Raw genomic sequence first — 25,323 nt, 5'->3', positions numbered from 1 at the left:
TCCATTTGCCACTTCTCAGCCCATTGGCCCATCTGGTCCAGATCTTGTTGTAATCTGAGGTAACCTTCTTCGCTGTCCATGACACCTCCAATTTTGGTGTCATCTGCAAACTTATTAACTGTATCTCTTATTCTCATATCCAAATCATTTATGTAAATGACAAAAAGTAGATGGCCCAGCACCAATCCTTGTGCCACTCCACTGGTCACAGGCCTCCAGTCTGAAAAACAACCCACCACCACTCTCTGTCTTCTACCTTTCAGCCAGTTCGGTATCCAAATGGCTAGTTCTCCCTGTATTCCATGAGATCTAACCTTGCTAATCAGTCTCTCATGGGGAACCTTGTCGAACGCCTTACTGAAGTCCATATAGATCACATCTACTGCTCTGGCCTCATCAATCTTCTTTGTTACTTCTTCAAAAAACTCAATCAAGTTTGTGAGACATGATTTCCCACGCACAAAGCCATGTTGACTATCCTGAATCAGTCCTTGCCCTTCCAAATACATGTACATCCTGTCCCTCAAGATTCCCTCCAACAACTTGCACACCACCGAGGTCAGGCTCACCGGTCTATAGTTCCCTGGCTTGTCTTTACCGCCCTTCTTAAACAGTGGCACCACGTTTGCCAACCGCAGTCTTCCAGCACCTCACCTGTGACTATCAATTATACAAATATATCAGCAAGAGGCCCAGCAATCACTTCTCCAGCTTCCCACAGAGTCCTCGGGTACACCTGATCAGGTCCTGGGGATTTATCCACTTTTAACCGTTTCAAGACATCCAGCACTTCCTCCTCTGTAATCTGGACATTTTGCAAGATGTCACCATCTATTTCCCTACAGTCTATATCTTCCATATCCTTTTCCACAGTAAATACTGATGCAAAATATTCATTTAGTATCTCCCCCATTTTCTGTGGCTCCACACTAAGGCCGCCTTGCTGATCTTTGAGGGACACTATTCTCTTCCTAGTTACCCTTTTGTCCTTAATATATTTGTAAAAACCCTTTGGATTCTCCTTAATTCTATTTGCCAAAGCTATCTCATGTCCCCATTTTCCCCTCCTGATTTCCCTCTTAAGTATACTCCTACTTTCTTTCTACTCTTCAAAGGATTCACTCAATCTATCCTGTCTATACCTGACATATGCTTCCTTCTAAAAATGAGTTGATACATTTCAATTCACTGTGAAGAAATCATGGGCAATTGAGTGATCATCTCCGGGTGCTTTTGATCATTCTCTGAGACTTGTTAAATCCATCATCCACTATAAAATGCCTTTTCTGATGATTCTCCTACTCCAGTCAGATCTCCTACAATCCTTCAATGGTTGCAGACTGTGTCATTTCATCTTAACTGTATCCTTTGGCTGCCAACCTGTGGCAGCTGGTGAAGCCAAAAACAGGCTCCTCTCTCTCTGCTCAGCATACAAGACTGCTATGTGTCAACAAGTCATTGATTTTGAACGAAGCCTTTCCTGCTCTAAAAAAGGGCTTCCTCTGCAATGTTCCAAAGTCAGAGGGAAATACAACAGCTTTGCATTAGATAGAAATGCTGGTCAGCTGCTGTTCATCCCAAGTTACCTTCATCTTGGAAATAAACGGACAATTTATAAAACTGTACTCCCATTTTCAACACCTTTCTTGGACTTTGGGAGACTGAGTCTACTGAGAAGGGAGATGGTGATACAGTGCTAATGCCCACTGAATGAGGAATCCAATGCCCCAGCTAATGTTCTAAGAAGCAGATGGTGATACTTGAATTCAATAAAAATCTGGATTAAAAAGCTAGTCTAATGGCGACTGTCAATTGTCATAAATACCCATCTGGTACATTAATATCCTTCAGGCAATAAATATTAGCCTGGTCAGTAAACACCTACAACCCAGTAACAAATCAACATATATAAATATTGTGAACTCAGAGATTGTAGCTATAATGTCCAACAATGAATACTTGACATTATTGTTGCAGCGAGACAATCTGGACCCCTTTTTGATCTTTAACCACTCACTTCTGCTGTCAAGCAGACTTCAGTTATTTGAAATTGAAAACCCAGTTCCAAAGCATAACCTTTTTATAAACCCGATAATATTTCTCAGGGAATATGATAAAGTGGTAAAGGTAGAAACTTTTAAAAATCATGAGTTTGGATGCTTATTATTCAAGGGAATAACATGTTTAGAAAAGAGAAAGAAAGAAATAGGAGGGGTGTGGGAGGGGGGTGGGGTAGCAGTGCTGTTGAGGAAGACAATGTATTGTTGGATTGTGAAGATGACCAGGTGGACGCAAAGAAGATCCATTTTGTCAAGAGCTGAGAACCAGAAAGAGTTGAACTGTACAAATGGGAACATGCTGTCAATTTCCAAATTGTGAGTGGCTGAGGAGCAAATCTGCAACAACATTAAAGAGACGTAAAGGAATCTCTTTGTCCTTTCTCTTTGTGCCTGGGTAGCAGATGCAGCAGAAATGGCTGCTTCCCCAGAAGAGGTTGGCTCCAGAGAGTATAGCTTGAAGGATACTACTGAAATTCAGGTGTGGTTGGACACTGACCTGCTCTTTCGCTGACCATTAGAAATGTTTTCAGGTTGATTACCAACAGTTTGGGCCATGTCACAGACAGATGTTCCATGGTTATCAGGTCCTGGAGTGGGACTTGAAACTCTAGTTTCTGGTTTTGAGTTTAGGGGACACTAACCACTGCATCACAAGAACTCCTGCAACAGCTCTAGAATGACAATATTAGAGTGCTACAGAAGGCCCAAATGTAAACTGGGATAATGTCAGAACAGAAGATAAGAAGGGAATGGAATTTCTGAATGTATACTGGAAAATGTCTTTGTACTGTATGTGCCCAGCCAAATTATGCAATAATTATCATGAGATTTCGTGCTTGGAAACGTGTATGCAAATTGGACCAAATGTTTCTGGGAGAATGTTGGGTATGCACGTTCATTTTATCATTGTCAGTTAGATTAACAATGGAGAAGCCCAGAAAGAAACTAAAGCAGAACTTGTAAACTGGAAGAGGTTACGTTGAATAGAATGAGGGGGCATATGGTCGAGCTAAAATGAAATCAAAGGTTGACAGGAAAAAATGTGAGAGAAAAATGGATAATCTTTAAGGAAGGGATGTTTCAGGTACAGGCTTGGTATATTCTGACAGGGGTAATCTGGAACAATCCAAATCAATGCTCTTTGGGTGATGAAGGAGTTAGGATTCTTGACAAAATAAGAAAATGTAGATGATGTATGTTAGATAAACTCTTTGTACAAGAAACTGATCAAACACGCTTGTGTTGACAGCAGATGTAAAGAGGAAAATGATTGGTAAAGAAAGGTTACGAGAAAAGAGTGGTAGTTCAGAGAACAAAACCCAAAATTCTTTGACTAACAAATCAGCTTGTTGTGTGAAGTGGAGTGATTTCTATCAGGGCAAACAGAGTGACACAGGCTTGAAGTGCAAGGCAAAGCAAGAAGAACTTTGTATGGGTGTGTTGATCATGGAAGAGGAGGCTTGCAATTATCAGTGGAAGCAAGGTTAGGTGAGATGGGGTGAAAATCAATAGAAAGAATGCACTTGGAGACTGGATATGCTGAGAATAGATATGTTGCCTGTTCTGGATGGCTTACACTCAGGTTGCTGAAGGAAGTGAGAGTGGAGGTAATGTTTCAATCTTTCCTGGATATGAGGGTTAAGTGCCAGAGGGTTGCAATGTGGTAAAACTGATAGTGTTATTCAAAAAAGAACATAAATGCATTCTGAATAACTGTAATCTGGTCAGTTTAATATCTGTGGTTGATCTGGTTTTAGAAAAAAAAGCCATCACATTTTTAAAAATCAACAGGAATTTGGAGAGGTTTCAGTAAATGTAGGAGAATCATCATGGATTTGTAAAAGGTAGATCATTGCTGACAAATCGATTTGAAAGTTTTAATTAAGTAATAGATAAGAATAATGCAGAGAAAACAAAATATGTTGCCTACATACATTCAAAGAAAGCTGTTCACCAATATCACATAAAAGACTGGTTAAAAATGTCGAGGCTCGTGGAATAGGAGTTATTGTTAGCTTGGCTTAAGGCTAGAAAATAGCAAGTCATGGTAACTGATGGTAAACAGTTGTGTTTCTGGAAACTCAATGCGAGGGCCTACATTTTTTTAATAAACATAAATAACAAGGATATTGGAATATAAAGTAAAACTTTAAAATTTGCCAATGGTTCTGACCTGAGAGGTATGGCTGACAGCAAAGGTGATACCAAATGATTGCAAGATCGTAGAATCCCTACAGTGTGGAAACAGGCCATTGGTCCACACCGACACTCCAAAGAGTAACTCATCCAGATCCATTCCCTTACCCTATTACTCTTTATTTACCTCTGATTAATGCACCTAACCTACACACCCCTGAACATTATGGATAATTTAGCATGGCCAATTCACCGAACCTGATATCTTTGGATTGTGGGAGGAAAGCGAAGCACCCGGAGGAAACCCACACAGACACGGGGAGAATGTGGGCTTAAAAATGTGTTGCTGGAAAAGCGCAGCAGGTCAGGCAGCATCCAAGGAGAAGGAGAATCGACGTTTCGGGCATAAACCCTTCTTCAGGAAATGGATTTCCTGAAGAAGGGCTTCTGCCCGAAACGTCGATTCTCCTTCTCCTTGGATGCTGCCTGACCTGCTGCGCTTTTCCAGCAACACATTTTTAAGCTCTGATCTCCAGCATCTGCAGTCCTCACTTTCTCCTACGGGGAGAATGTGCAAACTCCACACAGACCGTCGCCGAGGTGGGAATCGAACCCGGGTCCCTGGCACTGTGAGGCAGCAGTGCTAACCACTGAGAATAGATTGGCGACCAGAACAGGTGGATGTGTAGAAGATGCAATTTAATACAGAGATGAATAAGGTGATACATTTTGGCGAAATGAATAGGAAAAACAGGCATAGACTTGCAGGGTGAGAAGGGTCTACAGGAACTGGAGGGGACAATTTTTTGCATTGATCTTGGACAATAGCAGGCCATACTGAGACAGCAGTGAGAAAAGCATATGGGAACTTGCATTTCAGAAATCAAAGTGTTGAGCACAAAAGCAGGGTTATGCTGGACAGATATAAAGCTCTGGAATATTGCATCTCATTCTTGTCACCATCAATCTTTCCTCGAAGCTATGATTCTGGAAGTCACCACCCCCACATAGGCTTCGGGAGGCCTGTGCAGCCAATAAGAAAATTAGAGGGAATGCTGATCTTCGAAAGTGTGCAGAGGTGTTTGACCAGAATGGTTCCAAGGGTGAGTGGTTTTAGATAAAAGGTGAAGTGTAGAAGCTCAGGTTCTGATCTTTGGAAGTGAGTAAGTGGAGAGAAGATTTAATAGAAGTGGTGATGGGTTTGATCAGCCGTAAAAAGTTGTTACCATAAGCTGATGACAAAGGATTGAAGGACAGGTTGAAAGTTTTGGGCAAGGGCAGAAACGTAAGGAAAGAAGTATTTATTCAGTGCATGCTCATTGACTGGAACTCATTGCCCATGACAGTGCTGGAAGCAGAGATGATGAATGATTTCAAAAGCAAATGATGGAGACTTGACAGAAATAGACTTACACATCTCTGAAAATAAAGTGAGTGGATTGTTCCACATTGAGCTGTCATTAAATCAATTGTCTAAATGATCTCCTTCTGTATTGTGATGACACTACAAACCTAATTATTTCTCTCCTCTTCTCAGAATTTCCCGAAACCTTGGAATTCAAAAAATATGTGAGTATAATGTTTCTCATGATATGAATCTTTGCTTTTTATCATTGGAAAGCTACTGGTATAATAACTTTTCGTTCATAGGATGGAGCTGATGCTGGTGAGGCCAGCATATATTGTCCAGCCTTAACCTGAACTGCCTTCTTAAACCAGTGCAGTCCATGTTGTATAGGTGTACCCACAATTCTGTTAGGAAACGAGTTCACGGAATTTGATCCCACAATAGTGACTTTTGATGGTGAAGGAATGGCGATATAGTTTCAAGTTGGGATGTTATGTGGTTTGGAGGAAAGTTTTCAAGTCATGATGCTTCCTTGCATCTGCTGCTTTTGTTCTTCCTGGTGGCAGATTCACAAGTTTTGAAGGTGCTGCCTCAGGAAAATACCGATTTGAAGGTGCAGCAATTTGGCAAAATGCAACCTGTAGGTAGGTGGTCAATCAAATCACCTCAACTTCAAGATACTATGCCAATGAGCACGGAGCAAGGAACGTTTGACTTTAGCCGACAGTGTAAATTGAACAAAACTGGATCAACAGCTGATAATACATCTCCTGTAATTTTAATTTCCATTTGATTCAATTCAGGCCAAAATTACTTTCAACATTAAACATGTTGGTCTGAAACTGCAGTAAATCTAATCATGCTCGAAATACAAAGAGGGCAGTCAAAGACTCAGATTCATATGTTAAGCTCTGATACTGCTGGTGATGAAAATTTAAGAACCAAGACAACTTGAACTGATAGACTTGGCAATCTGAGCAGGCAACTTGAACATACCTTCTCTGAGTGTAGTGTGTCCAAAGAGGGGGAGATAATATGGACTCTGCATCAGGCAAACAGTCCAGTGGTTTGATGATTCCTAAATGATATTCTGACATACAGATTTGGTAGACTGTCCTTTTGCTTCAAGCCTCAGATATTCTCCTGATTTCCTAACATAATTTTTTATTGAAACCTTGTTTATACAGGTTAGCCAGAGTTTCTATCAATCTTCTGCAAAATTATATTTGATTGCTGGTATTATATATTAAATATTATGTGTTTTCTTCTTGCATACATTAAAATATGTACATAACCAACAGATGTATGAATGTTCATATTGGAGAAGCAGAGATGCTTTCCTGTTTCAGTAATTTTGAATCATCACACTTTGGAAGAGTGTTTCACCTTGACAAATAACTTTGTCAGCAAGTATTCTCTTCTTCCACGCAGGTCCAGCGTCCCACCTCCACTGCCGGCCCGACCCAACAAACCCAGTAAGTGAAAAGAGATATTCTTCTCTGATGATTCACTTTTATTTGATGACAAAGAGATGGTACAAGTATTCAGGAAATTTGTATTCAGGTCTTTATGACAGTATGAATGAGGAAAACAAAAGCAAACCCATCTATACTGATGTGGAATGAGTTGACCTGAAAATAGTGATGTCAAGTGTCTGTGATCCTTTGCATTTAATTTGGAACAAGTGCTTCTTGTTGGCCTTGGTATTCCCTGCCTGAGACTCCAAACTGGAAGATCGAGGAAAGGCCTTGAATCCAACTAGTCCATTCAAAGGTTCTGCCAATGACAAGTTAACAGTTGATCAGCTTGGTTGTTATGCAATACAGAGAATTTAAAGTGAATCAAAACAAACATAACTGCATTTTTGCACATGTGCAGATAATTTTCTTCGTGGTAGAATTATCTTAGCTCTCTGCACACATTGCTGCCTGTAATTTCCTTCAGCTATTTCAGTGGAGAGAGATTGTTGGCACACCTAATCTTCATGACAAACAGAATAAATAACCAAAAGCAGCCATGTCCACCATTTCTCTAGGGGTACAATGCAAGTGTTAGAAGACTTTTGACAGAATGAAAAGAAGAATCTGTTTTAAGTGACAGCAGAGTGAGTAACCTGAAAACACAGAGTTAATTCAAAATCAATTTAGAGGTGACAATGAGGAAGCACTTCTTCAGACAGCAAGTTCTGACCTAAAAATGTGCTGGAATTAAATTCAATTGCAATTTTCAAAAGAGAATTAGGTAATGGAAAAAATGCTGAGTTATTGAAAACAGCACAGGAAGCGAGAATAACTGAATAGCGCTTTCAGGGCCTGGCAAGAGCACCACAAGTGGAATAGATTCCTTCTGTGGTGTATCGCTCTGATTTTGTGACCTTTCAGTTAGTTGATGAGAGACTGGAAGAAAATTCCCTCTGAATTGAGCTTATAGAACATGAAATTAGGCAGATTGCCTTCTTGCTTCAAGCCTCAGTCATACTCCTAATTTCCTGCCACAAGTTTTGACTGAAAACATATTGATACAGGTTCGCCAGAGTTTGACAATCTTCTGAAAAGTTATATCTGATTGCTTGTATCCTGAAAGTAATGTGCAAGGCAGTGAATTTTCAGTTCACATTTTGTACAATTTACTCAGAAAACTTTATGATCTGTTGATTAATTTATTTCACAACAAAAGTTCTTTCTCAAACACGAAAGGCATATTCAGTCAGAGTGGGTGTGATTTCAAGCACATTGAGTTTGTGCAAGGTGTTGGGGAAATGTTGTTGAACAAGTAGTTTATGAAAGAAGTCGAGAGTGTGGTGCTGGAAAAGTACAGCAGGTCAGGCAGCAGGCAAGGAGCAGAAGAATCGACGTTTTGGGCAAGAGCCCTTCATCAGGAATGAGGCTTGTGAGTCGAGGGGGTGGAGAGATAAATGGGAGGGGGGTGTGGCTGGGGGGCAAGGTAGCTGAGAGTGCAATAGGTAGATGGAGGTGGGGGTGAAGGTGATAGGTCAGAGAGGAGGGTGGAGAGGATAGGTGAGCAGGAAGATGGAAAGGAAAATGGACAGGTAGGACAGGTCATGAGGGCAGTTCCAAGTTGGAAAATTGGAACTGGGACAAGGGTAGGAGAGGGGAAATGAGGAAATTGGTTGGAGGGTCCCAAGGTGGAAGATGAGGCACTTTTCCTCCAGGCGTCAGGTGGGTAGGGAGTGGCGATGGACGAGGCCCAGGACCTGCATGTCTTTTGTGGAGTGGGACGGGGAGTTGAAGTGTTCGGCTATGGGGTGATGGGGTTGGTTGGTATAGGTGTCCCGGAGATGTTCTCTGAAGCACTCTGCAAGTAGGGGAGACTGCATTGGGAGCAACAGATTCAATAAATGATATGTGTGGAAGTGCAGCTCATACTCTGATAGATGTGGAAGGCACTTTCCCTCTCCTGCCTGGATCTGTCCATCTCCACCAATGGTGACCGATTCAATACGGACATCTTCTACAAACCCATCGACTACCACCGCTACCTGGAGTACATGTCTTCCCATTCTGCCTCCTGTAAAAATGCTATCCCTTATTCCCAATCCCTCCGCCTCTGCCGCATCTGCTCCCAAGAGAACCAGTTCCACCACAGAACACACCAGATGGCCTCCTTCTTCAAAGACTGCAAATTCCCTTCCCATGTGGTCAATGATGCCCTCCAATGCATCTCATCCACTTCCCACACCTCCGCCCTCGATCCCAACCCCTCCAACCGCAACAAGGACAGAAACCCCCTGGTCCTCACCTTCCACCTCACCAACCTCCGTATACATACAGACCGCCACCATTTCCACCACCTATAAATGGACCCCACTACCAGAGATATATTTCCCTCCCCACCCCTATCTGCCTTCCGTAAAGACCGTTCCCTCCGCGACTACCTTGTTAGGCCCACGCCCCTTAACAACCCACCCTCCCCTACCGGCACCTTCCACTGCCACCGCAGGAATTGCAAAGCCTGTGCCCATACCTCCCCCCGCACCTCCATCCAAGGCCCCAAAGGAGCCTTCCACATGCATCAGAGTTTTGCCTGCACTTCCACACGTCATTTACTATGTCTACTGCTCCGATGCAGTCTCCTCTACATTAAGAAAAGAGGATGTATACTTGCACAGTGCTTCAGAGAACATCTCCAGGACACCCGCACCAACCAACCTCACCGCCCATGGCTGAAGACTTCAACTCCCCCTCCCACTCCGCCGAGGACACGCAGGTCCTGGGCCTTCTCCATTGCCACATCCAAACCACCCGATGCCTGGAGGAAGAATGCCTCATCTTCCGCCTTGGGACTCTCCAACCACAAGGTATCAATGTGGATTTCACCAGTTTCCTCATTTCCCCTCCCTCGACCTTATCCCAGTTCCAACCTTACAACTTGGCATGACCCTCGTAACCTGTCCTATCTGTTCATCTTCCTTCCCACTTATCCACTCCACCCTCCTCTCCTACCTTTCACCATCACCCCCACCTCCATCTATCTACTGCACCCTCAGCTACCTTCTCCCCAGCCCCTCCCACCTCCCATTTATCTTTCCACCCCTTCGGCTCACAAGCCTCATTCCTGATGAAGGGCTTTTGCCATAAACTTCCATTCTCTTGCTCCTCGGATAACGCCTGGCCTGCTGTGCTTTTCCAGCACCACACTCTCAACTCCGATCTCCAGCCTCTGCAGTCCTCACTTTCTCTATTTTATGAAGGAACCCTTGTCTCATATTCTCCTTCCTGATGTGACGATTCCGAGGCTGACTATAGCTGTTAACATGATCAAACATATCGAACCAAAGCCCTGTTTAGCTGGGTTTTGCATGTGGATGGCTGCCAGGACAGCTGTGTTACTACAGACCATTTCAAAGATCAACTTCTTAGCTCAAATGTCTTTCTCTAGTTAGTTATTTTTTGTTCACAATAGACTTCAAGTGTATCTTATCCGGACTGTTGATTGTAGTAGATCTCTCATTGATAAAAAAAAAGTTGTTATTGGATAAGAGCTCATTTGAGTTTATTCTTTAATATTAAACATATTATCCATTTTATTACAGATCACCAAACGTCATGTGTGAATGAATTTGTAAGTATTCAGTGTAAAATTGTGTCCACTGATTATTTGCACTAGAAAAAGCTAAAACCATCTTGTAAGAGTAACAACAACAACAACACATTTTGCAGAAGGCTTCAGCAAACACCCCAGTGCAGTACTATGGGAATCATAGAATCACCACAGTGTGGAAATAGGCCATTTGGCCCAACAAGTCCACACTGAACCTCCGAACCTCCATTCCCCTACCTATTACTCGACATTTACCCCTGAATAATGCACCTAACCTACCCATCCCTGAACAGCATGGGCAATTTAGCATGGCTAATTAACCAAACCTGCACATCTTTGGACTGTGGGAAAAAAACTGAGCACCTGGAGGAAACCCACGCAGACACTGAGAGAATGTGCAATCTCCACACAGACAGTCACCCGAGGCTGGAATCAAACCTGGGTTCCTGGTGCTGTGAGACAGCAGTGCTAACCACTAGGTCATCGTGCCATCCTTTGTCTATTTATCCTATCCATGCCCCTCATGAATTTATAAAGGTATGTAACCTCTCAGCCTCCGACACTCCTAGGAAAACAGCTCCAACCTGTTCAACCTCTCCCTATAGCTCAAATCTTCCAACCATGGCAACATCCTTGTAAATCTTTTCTGAACCCTTTCAAGTTTCACAACATCTTTCCGATAGGAAGGAGATCAGAATTGCAAGCAATATTCCAACAGTGGCCTAACCAATGTCCTGTACAGCTGCAACATGACCTCCCAACTCCTGTACTCAATACTCTGACCAATAAAGGAAAGCATACCAAACGCCTTCTATACTATCCTATCTACCTGTGACTCCACTTTCAAGGAGCTATGAACCTGCACTCCAAGGTCTCTTTTTTCAGCAACACTCCCTAGGACCTTACCATTAAGTGTACAAATCCTGCTAACATTTGCTTTCCCAAAATGCAGCACTTTGCATTTATCTGAATTAAACTCCATCTGCTACTTCTCAGCCCATTGGCCCATTTGATCAAGATCCCATTGTAATCTGTGGTAACCTTCTTCGCTCTCCACTATACCTCCAATTTTTGTGTCATCTGCAAACTTACTAGCTATACCTCTTATCCTCACATCCAAATCATTTATACAAATGACAAAAAGTTGTGGACCCAGCACCGATCCTTGTGGCACTCCACTGGTCACAAGCCTCCAGTCTGAAAAGCAACCCTCCACCACCACCCTCTGTCTTCTACCTTTGAGCCAGTTCTGTATCCAAATGACCAGTGACCATGATGCCACAAGAAAACTCATAAAAGTTCCTAATTTCACTGTTCGCACCTGACCATGTATATAACATAGTTGACAATCCCAGATCCCAAAACCCAAAACCCAGAAACCTTCCATGTTAGATTATCTATTTCAAACTGAACCAATAAGAAGCTTTAATCTTCAGTCAGCACAAATGTTCATCCAGTTGGCTTGTCTTAGTGAAGATTTTTAAAAAATTTATTGATTACATCATGTATTTAGGAACCAGTTTAATTAGATCAGTCAATTCAATCTGCCTAAATTGTAAAGAATTATCACTGATAAATAGTACACTGGCCCCAGCATGAAATAGGCTCATGATCCAAGGTTTTAAGAACAGAGACCTCGTTACTACAAAGCATTTCCCTATTTTTGCAAGTTTTCTTTGCTTGAAACAGATTTGAATATCAGGTGAAACTCTCTTGTGCTGTAGAAACAATGACTGACACAAGTTGCAAATTACGTTGGGGAACGTGGTTATCTTTGAAGCAGACTGAACAAAGGACCTTTGATTGTGGAGCTGATAACCAAAGTCAATAACCAAATTCACATTTGCTGTAGCGGACAGGAGACTGCTGTTGTTGCAGTGACACAGAGCACAACCAATATGTTACAGCACTGAGAAAAACACACATCCAAAGCGCAAGTGAGTTTCTGTCCATGCTGCTCCCGACAGTGAATCCCAATTTGTAAGATAACCCTGTTTTCTTAGTTTTTCAGAGGCAGCCAAAGAATCTGTAATGTTCACTGATACCATCAGCTGACAGTACTGCTGTTTATGATGGGCTACAGGTCAACCATCCAGTCTGCCTCTCAAATTACTCAGTTGTGCTGAAAAGATTGTGATGTGTTTCAGAAGTACATAATTACATAAAACATCCAAGATAATAAATGACTTTAAAAATCACACAACACTAGGTTATAGTCTAACTGGTTTAATTGGAAGCATACGAGCTTTTGAAGCACCGCTCCTTCATCAGGTGATTGCGGAGGACACAATTGTAAGGCACAGAATTTACAGCAAAAATTTACAGTGTGATGAAACTGAAATTATACATTGAAAAATACCTTGATTGTCTGTTGAGTTTTTCATCTGTTCGAATACCATGATAGTTTCACTTCTTTAATGTATAAATCACAAAACCTTTTTTAAAAGTTGCATTCTCGGGTTAGCTGTAACAATTGATGTCAGCTAGACAATATGTTGAAGGTGTTAGCCCCTGTATTCTCTGTCTATGCCATGATGTTTAGATTGATTCTCATCTAAAAAGTGAGAGAACAGAGTTTTACATGAATACAGTTTTTGAGCAAAGTACAATATAACTCTGCAAGTCCAAATTCACCCCACAAAATATATGTGTGCATGTGGGTCTTTGTCTGTCTGTGTGTGTGTGTCTGTCTGGGTTGGGGGTTGTGAATGTGAAAGAGAGTGTATATGTGTGTGCATGAGTATAGAGTGGTCTAAATCTCTGAGAGGATGCCTGTGTGTGTGTGTGCGCGAGTAGGAATGGGGAAACCAAGTAAAGGTAACGACAACAGATGAATGGGCACCGCACAACAATCAACAGATATGAGTGTTCCCTCCCAGTTGGGGAACACTTCAGTGGTCCAGGACATTCGACCTCGGACCTTTGGGTGACCATTCTCCAAGGTGGACTTCGGGACAGGCAGCAGCGAAAAGTGGCCGAGCAGAGGCTAATAGCTAATTGCACCACACACACACACACACTCTCTCTCTCTCTCTCTATACTCATGCACACACATATACACTCTCTCTCACAGATACTCACAACCCCCCACCCCAGACACGCACGCATACTATACAAACTCAAACATGCACCCCCTCACAGACGTAAGACACTCTACACTCACTAAACACACATATACACTCTCTCTCACACTCACAACCCCCAACCCAGACAGACAAACACAAAGGCAGACACAAAGACCCACATGAACACATATATTTTGTGGGGTGAATTTACATTGTACTTTGCTCAAAAACTGCATGGATTCATGTAAAACTCTGAGCTCAAAAACTGCATGAATTCACATAAAACTCTGTTCTCTCACTTGTTAGATGAGAATCAATCTAAACATCATGGCATAGACAGAGAATACAGGGAGTGAAAACAAGGACTGTAGGAGCTGGAAACCACAGTCTAGATTAGACTGGTGCTGGAAAAGCACAGCAGGTCAGGCAGCATCTAAGGAGCGGAAAATCGACATTTCGGGCAAAAGCCCTTCATCAGAAATAGAGGAATAAAGAACTCAGTGGCTTAACACCTTCAACATATTGTCTAGCTGACATCAATTGTTACAGCTAACCTGAGAATGCAACTTTTAAAAAAAAGGTTTTGTGATTTACACATGAAAGAAATGAAACTATCATGGTATTCGAACAGATGAAAGACTCAGTAGACAATCAAGGTATTTTTCAATGTATAATTTCAGTTTCATCACACTGTAAATTTTTGCTGTAAAAACTGTGCCTTACAATTGTGTCCTCCACAACCACCTGATGAAGGAGCGGTGCTCCAAAAGCTAGTGTGCTTCCAATTAAACCAGTTGGACTATAACCTGGTGTTGTGTGATTTTTAACTTTGTACACCCCAGTTCAACACCGGCATCACCAAATCGTAAATGACTTTGGACTTTCTGAAGAAAATGCAAGAAATACACAGAAATAGATTTATTTGCTTGCTATTTGCGTATAATTGTTACAAAATGACACTTCATATTTTGTAGAATTATTAAGTGACCTTCTCTGCAGAGTCACATCTAGCAACAAGAACTTGTGCAATAAAATATCACAACAGAATCACAAAGACACTGTAAAACAGAATAAAAATAAATATGATACCAGACCTTAGAAAGAGATTTTAGGGAAAATAGCCAAAAGCTTGGTAAAAGTTTTCCAATGTTTTCAGGAAGAAACCAGGATAGAGAGGGGGGAGGGAATTGTGGAATTTAGGGATGAGGCAACTGAAACAACATCCACCAATGATGGAGCACTTAAACCCAGGGTATTGAAGAGGCTGGAATCAGACTAGTGTCAGTATCTAGAGTATTGTATGGCAGGAGGAGATGGCAAAGAAAGGGAAGGGCTAAGACATGAAGGAACTTTTAAAAAAACAAGTAAAACTGAGGCATTATAAGGGAGAGGAAAAAGGGAAAATATGGGGGGAGTGGATGGACAACATGACATGTACAGGGGAGAGGAGGAAACAGCAGGAAGAACAAAGGGGGTAGAGCAAAATAAGGGAGAACACTGAGATTATAGGATGCTTTTTGGGGGTAAGGTATTTATGATAAAAGAACAGAGGGATAGAGAAGAAAGAAAGTCGAGGAAAAGAGATGTCGAGGAAAGAGAAGGAATAGTGGAAAAAAATCAAGGTTGGAGTGACAGGATATGCCAGGGTAGTCTCAGGAAAGTAATTATATTTCAGAAGTAGTGGCTGGAGGTTGCTGATGCTGAGTAGGTTTCCCTCTCAACATGGCCATTTGCGTTGGGGGTTAGAAGGTCGAACTGGTCATTGTGACATTTATTAAATTTTACTTTGTAGAGGCAAGGTACTTGGATAGGCCTTTCAAATCCCATTGATAGCTTCTGTTTATTCTGAGTAGAAGTCCCATTTTGGCTTGTCATTTTCTTGTTGCCTTATCATAAAGACTGTGCCTTTTTATTTTTCTGTATTTTTGATTGCAGACTGAAATCACAAAATTACTGTTTTAAAACCAAAGATTGCTGGAAGATGACTGCGTGATTTGAAAGCAAGTAATCTGACACTTATTGTAAACCCTGTTTGCACAGCTACTGGTTCCAGCAGTGGTTGAAGTGTAGTTTGTAGAAGAGATGGAGTTAAAAGACTGTGGACAAGTGTCCAGTTATCAATAACAAGGGCGTTCTGCCTGCCAACAATTATGTGGTTGGTTCCCAGTTTGCTGAACAGCTTGAGGCTATGAAGAAGATACAGAAAAATCTTCACAATTCCACCAGCTGAACAGCTCTCTCTGCTCTCTGCAGTAAAAGCTACTTTAAGCCCGGAGAAAACCAACTTGTTTAATCTCCAGAACTTTATGTAGGCAGTGACTTTTAATTAATACATCAGAGATCTTTTTCAAGTGTGAACCAGTCCCTGCGCTTCCAGCAAATCAGTGGAGACTTTCAGAGAAGGAAGTCTGAGAAGCAGCATTCTGCCTTAATGAAGAACCTTTCCAGCAGATCCTGTGAACAGAGGCCACTGAAATGCTTTCCAAATTTTCTCTGTGCCCTTAATACCCAACTTTCTTTTTTCCCTATCTCAGTGGTTGGGTGTGGAAGGGGGAGTTAATAAGGGGATAAGGAATGTCAATGAGTTAGACTTATGTGCCGAAAGTTCAAAATTGTTTATCTGTAGCTAGAAACTATTTCTTTAAAAAGAAGAGCTTTTTGTCAACATGGGTCAAAAAGACAGATAAAGTACTTTCTAAAATATTTAACTTGTGTGACAACTCCAGGAATAGCAATACTTCACTTCCAGCATTCTACCCTCGTGAGACAGAACATTGTGATGAGGATGGGGTCAGTCTATTTAACATTGCATCTTTCTTTTCACCTTACATGAATCTGGGATAGTTCAGTTACTGTTTCCGTTGAGTTCAACTGCATATTATGGTTACCTCTGAATCTGAAGACTCAAGTTCATGTCAAGAAACTTGAGCATTAATCTGGGTTGGCACTTTAAGTTGGGATATCTGGATGGAATGGACAAGTTGGTCCGAAGGGTCTGTTTTTGTGCTGTACATCTCTTTGACTCTATGTGCAGATAAGGTAGATTGGCCATGCTAAATTGCCCCTAGTGTCCAAGGATGTGCAGGCTAGGTGGATTAGCCATGGGGAAATGTGGGATTAGGGTCGGGATTGGGTCTTCAGAGTGTTGGGGTAAATTTAATGAGCTGAATGGCCTGCTTCCACACTGCAGAGGTTCTATGAGGGAGCACTGAACTGTTGCAGATGCTGTTTTTTGGACAATTTTCATCAAGAGCCTTTTGCCTTTCTGTGGAATGATTGCACTAGAATTTTGCTGTGGTCAAATGAAAAGAAACACGACTCAGGACTGTGGTGTACTTCATTGCAGGACAGTGGATCTGAGAATGAGGAAACCTATGAACCACCTCCAAGTGAACGACCCCTGAGAGCTGTTACTACAATTGAACCGACCAATAATTACTACATAGGTAAAGCTGAAAAACTGCACCTCAATGTGATCAAGCTTGTGCTCAAGATAAAGTTACCCCAATATTTCTAACACTGTTAGATTGCTGTGGATTGAGGTCCAGGCTGTAGATTTTTTTTTAAATGGACAGCATACAGCTATGTGGGGAAAGGGTGCCCACAACTCCCTTTTCTCGACTCAGCACAGATTACAGCAGATATCTTGCTCACTAATGGCCAAAATTCAGATCTCACCCCAAGTAATTAAAATTTATTCTTGGGATTTCGGTGCCATCAGCACGCTGTGCATTGGCTGCCCAGCTCTTGTTAAGTTTTTAGAAGGGAACGGTCCCTGGTGCTATAAAGCAGCAGTGCTAACCACAATGCCACTGTGCCAGTTACCTGTCATAGATAGGGTTGACAGAATTATTTTCCCCCTGAATTGAAATATCTCATTCCAGGGAACATGCATATCAGGTGAGAGGGGGAAAGCTTAAATGAGATGTGAGGGGCAAGATTTTTGCACAGAGTGGTAGGAGTATGGAACGTGCTGCCAGGAGTGGTGGTGGAGACAGATACAATAAGGGGTTTAAGGGACTTTTAGATAAGCACATGAATATGCAAGGAATGGAGAGATATGGACCAAGGGCAGGCAGAAGGGATCAGTTTCATTTGGCATCATGTTCAGCATAACATCATGGGCCAAACAGCCCATTCCCGTGCTGTACTTCCACCTTCCATGTTCTAAGAGACCTTGTCCCAAATGCTAAAAATTACTCCATAGTGGCCTGTTATTGCATGGGCACATCCACCAACCTGGGTTGACCCAATCCACCGTTTCCACTTCCCTGCAACTCAAATGTTCTTCACAGAAGAATTGAAAATTTGGAGACAAATTTCAACTTTAAAAAAGTTTTGGCCATCACCAAGTTTCATAGAGACTGCAAAGATGAGAAGAGAGCAAGTTGTTGAGGAGGAGATGGGAAAGGGCTTCAGGCAGAAGAAAATGGCTGTTGCCCATAACCCCACATCCATTTATCAATAACTAACAGTCTGTCTCTCAGCAAAACCCCACTGTACTCAGATTCAAGCCCACATTCTGAGCATGTATGGGTTGAATTTTACTCACATCCAAACTTATTTGCCTGTGTTTTTTTTTATCACAATTTTCCAGAATTCCAGTTATTTTTGGAAAATTCTTGACTTTATATTTTTACTTCATACAGAGACTTGCCCACAGAGAACACAGGCCACAGTAATTCGATCAATGCAGTGTATATAACAATCGCTGCTCAAAGTAAAATGTTGCAAATCTGTCCCTTACATTCCAGGCTGCCATTGAACACAACTAGTCAGTCACATGTTGACTGATGCACACATACATGCCACAATGAAAGCAGTGTGAGGCACAATCAGCCATTTGACAGCAATCAAATTTAGAAAAATAATATCTATAAAGAGGTTATGTTTTGACAAAATTTTACCATATGCTCAGCTTCCTGAACATCACTCTATTCACTTGAAAGATACCTCTAGTCATTGGAAAACATTTATTGTTTCAGAAAGACAAACCAAGCCTTCAGCATCCTCACCCAAACCAGGAATGAGACAACCTGTATATCTCCCAAAGGTATGTTGAAACAGCATTTCTTTGCATCTTCGGAGACTGTGGCCAGAATCTTATACACACTAACCCCAAATGTCAGCTGGCAGGCACACAAAGCATTAAATTGGATGGCACTGTTGGAGACTGTGACAAAACAACTCCTCCCCTCAAAACTGATCTTATGGTCCAAACAAAGACTTTCATTTGGGAATTGGCTGCATTGGATCCCTTTATTAATCGGCTCCACAAGTATGAAGCTTAGAAGGCCAAAGAATCCTTAATCACATCCCTGCCTCTTAATTAAATGGCCCCAACCAACAAATTTGCCATGGACTTCCAACTACTATATCACTGGAAGTTGTTGCCTTCTGGAGTCATATATTTCTCTGCTTTTTGCCAATACCTATTCTGTGTGGTATGAGACAGGGTATTAGAGATGCAGAAAAAATTACCATAGTATCTTTCAGTTACAAAAATGTAAAGAAGTCAGTGATCTTGGTGATTCCTGTCATATTTGTTCTCTTGTATTGCTCAACCATCCCCAGGATCCTCACCATCTGTTCAATCACATGTTGCGTCTATCTTTCATTCTCCACAATGGGTCCACTGACAGGAATATTAGCAACTCTGGCTTCAATTAGTACTCTGCCAGTTTTATACACTCAGCTTTATCAAATCACTTTATCCTGTTGGTAAATTCTTTTGCTGGGCACAGGTTCATATCAGCCAAGATATTTCTGGTTTCCAATTAGTTGATTAACTTTCACCTCACGCTGCACAGAAACTATTTGAAGGCTATGCACCATGTTTCAAATCTGAACCTAATCCAGTTCTCTCCCAAATCTCCACCTACATATTTTGCAGTGATTACCAATCAGCAATGACATTACTAAATAGTCTTAATTCCATTAAGCTCACTAACAACTACATTTCCCATTTCTATGACACTTTAACAAAGTAAAATATTCCAAATGTTTAATAGGAATGCTGATCCAAGAAAATTAAACATAGGTTCAAATTAAAAAGCTATTGGGAGAGGTTGGTCAGAAAGGTGGGATCTCAGGAGATGGAGAGGTTTCAGAGAAAATTCAAGAGTGAAGGGCCTTAGCTGTGAAAGGCATGGCTGCCAAAGACATACACTGAAAATTTGGGATCCTCAAGAGGCACGATGCGAAGGGACATTACATCTCAGAGAGTTGGAGAGCTAAACATGATTATCGGGACTGATCTAATAATCCTTAAGTCCACTTTCCTACTTTCCTGCCTTTTCCCCATTGATTGACTGACTGATTAAAATTTTGTCTGTCTCAGTCTTGAGACAGTTTCTACAGCCCTCTGCAGTAAAGAATTTATATGCCGTCTGATCCAAGACTCTCCACCAAAGGAAAACAACCTCTCCACATCAACTCTGTTACGTCCTCTAAGAATCCTATATGTTTTGAAAAGGTCACCCCTCTTTTATCTAATCTCCAGTGGGGAAAGGCCTTACTTACTCAACCTTATAAGAAAGTCCTGCCAAATCAGGATCAACCAAGTGAACCTCCAGTCAGCTTCCAATACCTGGAAAAGTTTCCTTTGATGAGTGGACCAAAACTATTCACAGTATTCTCGTATTTCGTGCTGATTACCTCTTCCCATCCAACCCAAATTCCTCTATATTTCTGTTTCCTTTAAATGTGTCAAAGTGCAGTATCACTCCAAGTGGCAGTACATTCTTGTGCCATCAGATTAAAACAGTTTGTCTAAAATTCCATATTTGTTTTATTATATAAATACTGATATGTTCACTTATGAGCAGTCATGAACTCCAATTTTTTACATTTTCTTGTGCAGGTCCAGAACATGAAATCAGAAAGTGATCCTGCCAGGATGCATGATCTATGTGTCGCTCACACCACTCACAAAGGTCATTTATTATTTGTATATACTATTATCTTAAGAGAAGGGAGAAAGCTGAGCAAGGGTCAAAAGTTCAAGAAGTCTCCAGTACCTAGTTGCAGGGTTTCCTTGGAATAAAAATGGGTTAAAATAATGCCTGAAAACTCATCATTTTGTTGCTGCCATGAATGAAACTGGACTCACCATATAAATAAAATGGCTACTGAGAGCAAGTTAGAGACGAGGAATTCTACTGTGAGTAATTCCCTTTCTGATTCTCCAATTGACATTGTGGATCTACCTACAGCACACAGAATGCAGCAGTTCACAACATCAGCTCACCAACACATTTGCAACATGAACAAGGACTTCAAACCTTATTAACCTAGCCAATGATGCCCATATTCCATAAACAAATAAAAAAACTAATACTTGAACTGGGTCCACGTCACAAGTGGCACGGTGGCTCAGTGGGGGCGGCACGGTGGCTCAGTTGGGGCAGCATGGTGGCTCAGTGGTTTCCACTGCTGCCTCACAGCACCAGGGTCCCAGGTTCAATTCCAGCCTTGGGCGACTGTCTGGAATTTCTCCTCGTGCCTGCATGGGTTTCCACTGGGTGCTCCAATTTCCTCCCACAGTCCAAAGATGTGCAGGTCAGGTGAATTGGCCATGTTAAATTGCCCATAGTGTTAGGTATGTTAGTCAGAGGGAAATGGGTCTGCGTGGGTTACTCTTCGGAGAGTCGGTGTGGACTGGTTGGGCTGAAGGGCCTGTTTCCACACTGTAGGGAATCTAATCTAATAAAAAAGCTGCCTCGATACTCACCTGACCAGTGCCTCACTAAAACATGCAAATCAGGGTGCTAAACTGCCCTAAGTACCTCAATAATATTTTAACTGGCCACTAAGTTAAGTGCCATTGTGGTCAACTCATTAACAATCTGGAGCAACAAGAGTTCTCCTGCCTGCATGATAGAAGTCTGCGACTGTCTTCCTTCAGGTTTCCCTTCACTGTATGTATCAGAACATGGGAGCAGGAGTAAGCCATTCAGCCCCTCGAGACCATTCCACTATTCAATGAGATCATGGCTCAACTGTGCCTTAAATCCTGCCTTTGGCCCATATCCCTAAATACCTTTGCTTCACAATAAAAAAAAAGCTTAGATTTGTAATTCACAATTGATCCAGCATCCTCTACCATTTATGGAAGAGAGTTCCAAATATCCAGCATCCTTTGTGTGCAGAAGTGTTTCCTAAAGTGCCTCTTAACAGTAGTCCCTAATTCTCAGATGACGTTCTTGAATCTCCAAATAGTTTATCTTTATCTACCCTGTCTTTTCCTATCTTGAAAATGTCCATCAGATCACACCTTACCCTTCTGAGTTCAAGAGATAACAGGCCTAATTTCTTTTATCTCTTTGCATAAATTAACCCCAGAAGTCCAAATATCATTCTTGTCAACTGACATTGTACTCCCATTGTACAACTGACATTGTACGCCAATATATCCTTAGGTGTGGTGTCCAGGTCTGTTCATAGTACCCTCCATGAAGTCTAACCAGAGTTTTGTACACCTGCAGCATAATCTTTGCATCTTTATACTCCAATCTTTCAGATATAAAGGCCAACATTCCATTAGCCTTCTTAATTATTTTCTCAATCAGTTTGTGCCATTTAAATATCCATGCAGCTAAACCCCAAAGTCTGTTTGTACATCCACAGTTTTTAATTTAATATAATTTAGAAAGTAGTCTTTTTTTGGGTCAAAATGGATAACCTCATCAAAACCGAATGCACTGCTTAGCTGTAAGTGACCCGCAGACTTCCTGAACTACTTTTGGGTATGAACTTGAACGGTGGGATCAAGGTTAAGTTCATAGTGGGGTAAGTCGAAAGTGAAAGTAGTTGAATATTATAATAGCCCATGGCCAAAATACAGTAACAGGGTTTTGATGCTCCCACCAAAGAACAAATTGTGCAAAACTTTCCCTCAATATGTCTCCTGCAGATAGTATCACAAGTGAGTACGATACTCTGCTCTTCAACATCTGCATAAATACACTTTTCAGCAAGGCTGCATCCAGTAATTTGGAGCAAAACCATCAGTTAATTGTTCCCCTTCTTAATTCAACAATACTTGAGATGAACTGAAGGGTCCCAATGCTGCTCCCAATTGAAAGGAATAAAATTAGTCAAAATGAAGATTGAAACTGAACTACAATGGGCTACAAAATGCCGCTAATCAGTGAAAGGCAAAGGGCAAACTCATTTAAGGTGAACTCATCTTAGTTCAAAAGATCCTGTTTAATGCTGCAGAAAATTGGAATTCTTGCATATGTCATGTTCTGTTCTCTTAGGTCCTGCAATGAACAAACCTGTTGAAGATATTCCCCCAGTTCTTCCTCCACGTACCCACAGACAAACTCAATTGGATTTGGAGGTACACTAGCATTTTTTTGTGTTTTTAAACTGATGGCAACTCAGTGTCTTATACTTATCTGTTACTGAGTGCTCTCTATTCTGCATAGGATATCACTGATGGTGAATACTTGGAGTTTGACTGCAAAGAGAGTAAGTATACCTCAATCCACTTTCTTTATAACTGTGGTTGGAGTTAGCAAAATCCACACAAAACCTTTCTTCAAGCTGTCTCCCCTTGTTGATGTGTGCATTTGAAAACCAGCTACGAGCATGTTTCCCAATGGTCTCAAAGATGTCAGCTGTCAAGTATGGGAGGATGAATGTTACATTCATAACCCATCAACTGAAGAAAGGAAGGGAACACAAAACATGAACCCATAGACCAGTTAGAATCAAAGAATAGAATCCCTACAGTATGGAAGCAGGCCATTTGGCCCATCACGTCCACACTGCCCTCTAAAGAGTATCCCATCCAGACCCACCACCTAATTTATCCCTATAACACTCCATGTCCCATAGCTAATCCACCTCGCTGACACATTCCTGGACACTATGGGGGAATTTAGAACGACCAGTCCATCAAAACTGCAAATCATCACGAATGGGTATGATTTAGTAGCCATTATGAAGACATCATTGCAAGATGGTCACGACTGGCAGTTAAATATCCAGGAATATCAAGACTATTCAGAAGGACTGTCAGGGAGGTAAGGGAGGTGGTGACACTCTAACATTTAAAGACAACATCAGAGCAGTGGTGAGAAATAATATAGATTCTCTGGAGAATATTTATGATTCCATAAGGGTGTAAATTATAAATTCTAAGAAAAGTCACTGACAGGCATAGTCTATAGGCCGCCAAATAATAATATCACATTATGGGGGACAATAAGTAAAGAAATATCTAATGCCTATAGAAATGGTACTGGGATTTTAATCAATGTATTGATTGGTCAAACCAGGTCAGTCAGGGTAGCCTTGACGAGTAGTTCATTGAATGTATCCACTATAGTTTTGTTGAACAATATGAAATGGAAGCTTTCCGAGACCTGGTCCTGTGTAATGATACAGAAATAATTAATGATGTCATAGTTAGGGATCCTCTTGGAAGGAGCGATCACAGTATGGTTCAGTTTAGAACACAGATGGTAAGTACAAAAATAAAATCCAATTCCAAGGTCCTGTGCTAAACAAAGGAGACAACAATAGGATGAGAGAGGAGTTGGCTGAAGTAGACTGGAAGCAAAGACTTTATGGTGGGACAGCTGATGAACAGTGAAGGACTTTCACAGCAATATCTTAAAGTGGTCAGCAGAAGTATATACCAGTGCAAAGGAAAAGGGGTAATCTGCCCTGGATGTCTAAGGAAATAAAGGAGGCAATTAAATTGAAAGAGAAGGCATGCAAGGTGGCCGAGATCAGCAGAAAACTAGAAGTTTGGGAAAGCTTTAAAGGTCAACAAGAAAGCCACAAAAAAGCTATAAAGAAACGTAAGATGGATTATGAGAATAAATTAGCTCAGAATATAAAGACAGTGAGCAAATGTTTCTATAAATATATAAACTGAAAAAGAGTGGCTGAGGTCAAGTTGGTCCTTTAGAGGATGAGAAGGGGGATTTAATAGTTGGATATGAGGTAATGGCCAAGGCACTGAATAGGTATTTTGTGTCAGTTTTCACAGTGGAAGACATAACATGCCAGTAATTGACATGAATATGGAGGTAGGAAAGGACCTGGAAACAATCATTATCACAAAGTGGTAGTGTTGGGCAAGCGCATGGAGCTAAGGGTAGGCAAGGCTCCTGGCCTTGATGAAATGCATCCTAGGCTACTAAAGGAGATGGCAGGAGAAATAGCAAATGGTAATTTTCCAAAATTCACTGGACTCACACAAATTGGAAAACAGCAAATGTGAAGCCACTGTTTTAAAAAGGAGGTAGACAAAAGATAGTGAACTATAGACTGGTTAGCTTAACTTCTGTAGTGGGGAAAATGCTTGAGCCTTTATTATCAAGGAAGAAAGAACAAGGCATCTTGTTAGAAATTGTCCTGTTGGGCAGACACAGTATGGGTTCGTGAAGGGCAGGTTATGCTTAACTTATCTTCTGGAATTCTACGAAGAAATTATGAGCATGGTGGACAATGGTGGACGCAGTAGATGTGGTGTATTTGGATTTCCAAAAGTCATTCAACAAGGTGCCACACAAAAGGCTGCTGCATAAGATAAATATGCATGGTGTTATGGGCAATGTGTTAGCATGGATCGAGGATTGGTTAACTAACAGGAAGCAAAGAGTGGCGATAAATGAGTGCTTTTCTGGTTGGC

General features: G+C 41.4%; 1 protein-coding gene and 1 long non-coding RNA gene across 3 annotated transcripts in view; one reads left to right on the top strand and one right to left on the bottom strand.

The window, feature by feature from the left end:
• Window positions 1-4,832: 4,832 nt before the first annotated feature.
• Window positions 4,833-25,323, top strand: part of LOC122543112 (B-cell linker protein-like) — a 35,801-nt gene continuing 15,310 nt past the window's right edge. For both annotated transcript variants that reach the window (XM_043681386.2, XM_087984347.1), the window contains exons 1-9: window positions 4,833-5,626; window positions 5,734-5,765; window positions 6,976-7,019; window positions 10,598-10,626; window positions 17,017-17,116; window positions 18,656-18,723; window positions 20,533-20,605; window positions 22,934-23,016; window positions 23,105-23,147. In XM_043681386.2, coding sequence (XP_043537321.2) covers window positions 5,564-5,626; window positions 5,734-5,765; window positions 6,976-7,019; window positions 10,598-10,626; window positions 17,017-17,116; window positions 18,656-18,723; window positions 20,533-20,605; window positions 22,934-23,016; window positions 23,105-23,147 — 535 coding nt within the window. In that variant the 5' untranslated portion in view covers window positions 4,833-5,563. The remainder of the gene's footprint in view (window positions 5,627-5,733; window positions 5,766-6,975; window positions 7,020-10,597; window positions 10,627-17,016; window positions 17,117-18,655; window positions 18,724-20,532; window positions 20,606-22,933; window positions 23,017-23,104; window positions 23,148-25,323) is intronic.
• LOC148135694 (uncharacterized) overlaps window positions 7,050-25,323 on the bottom strand; it is a 136,452-nt gene continuing 118,178 nt past the window's right edge. Inside the window, exon 5 of the long non-coding RNA XR_015754859.1 lies at window positions 7,050-7,320. This is a non-coding gene — a long non-coding RNA (uncharacterized LOC148135694). The remainder of the gene's footprint in view (window positions 7,321-25,323) is intronic.

This window comes from Chiloscyllium plagiosum, unplaced genomic scaffold (assembly GCF_037043375.1).
Source record: "Chiloscyllium plagiosum isolate Xiang-an unplaced genomic scaffold, Cpla_swu_hap1 HiC_scaffold_48, whole genome shotgun sequence".
NCBI lineage: Eukaryota > Metazoa > Chordata > Chondrichthyes > Orectolobiformes > Hemiscylliidae > Chiloscyllium > Chiloscyllium plagiosum.
This window is presented reverse-complemented; position numbering and strand designations above follow the sequence as displayed.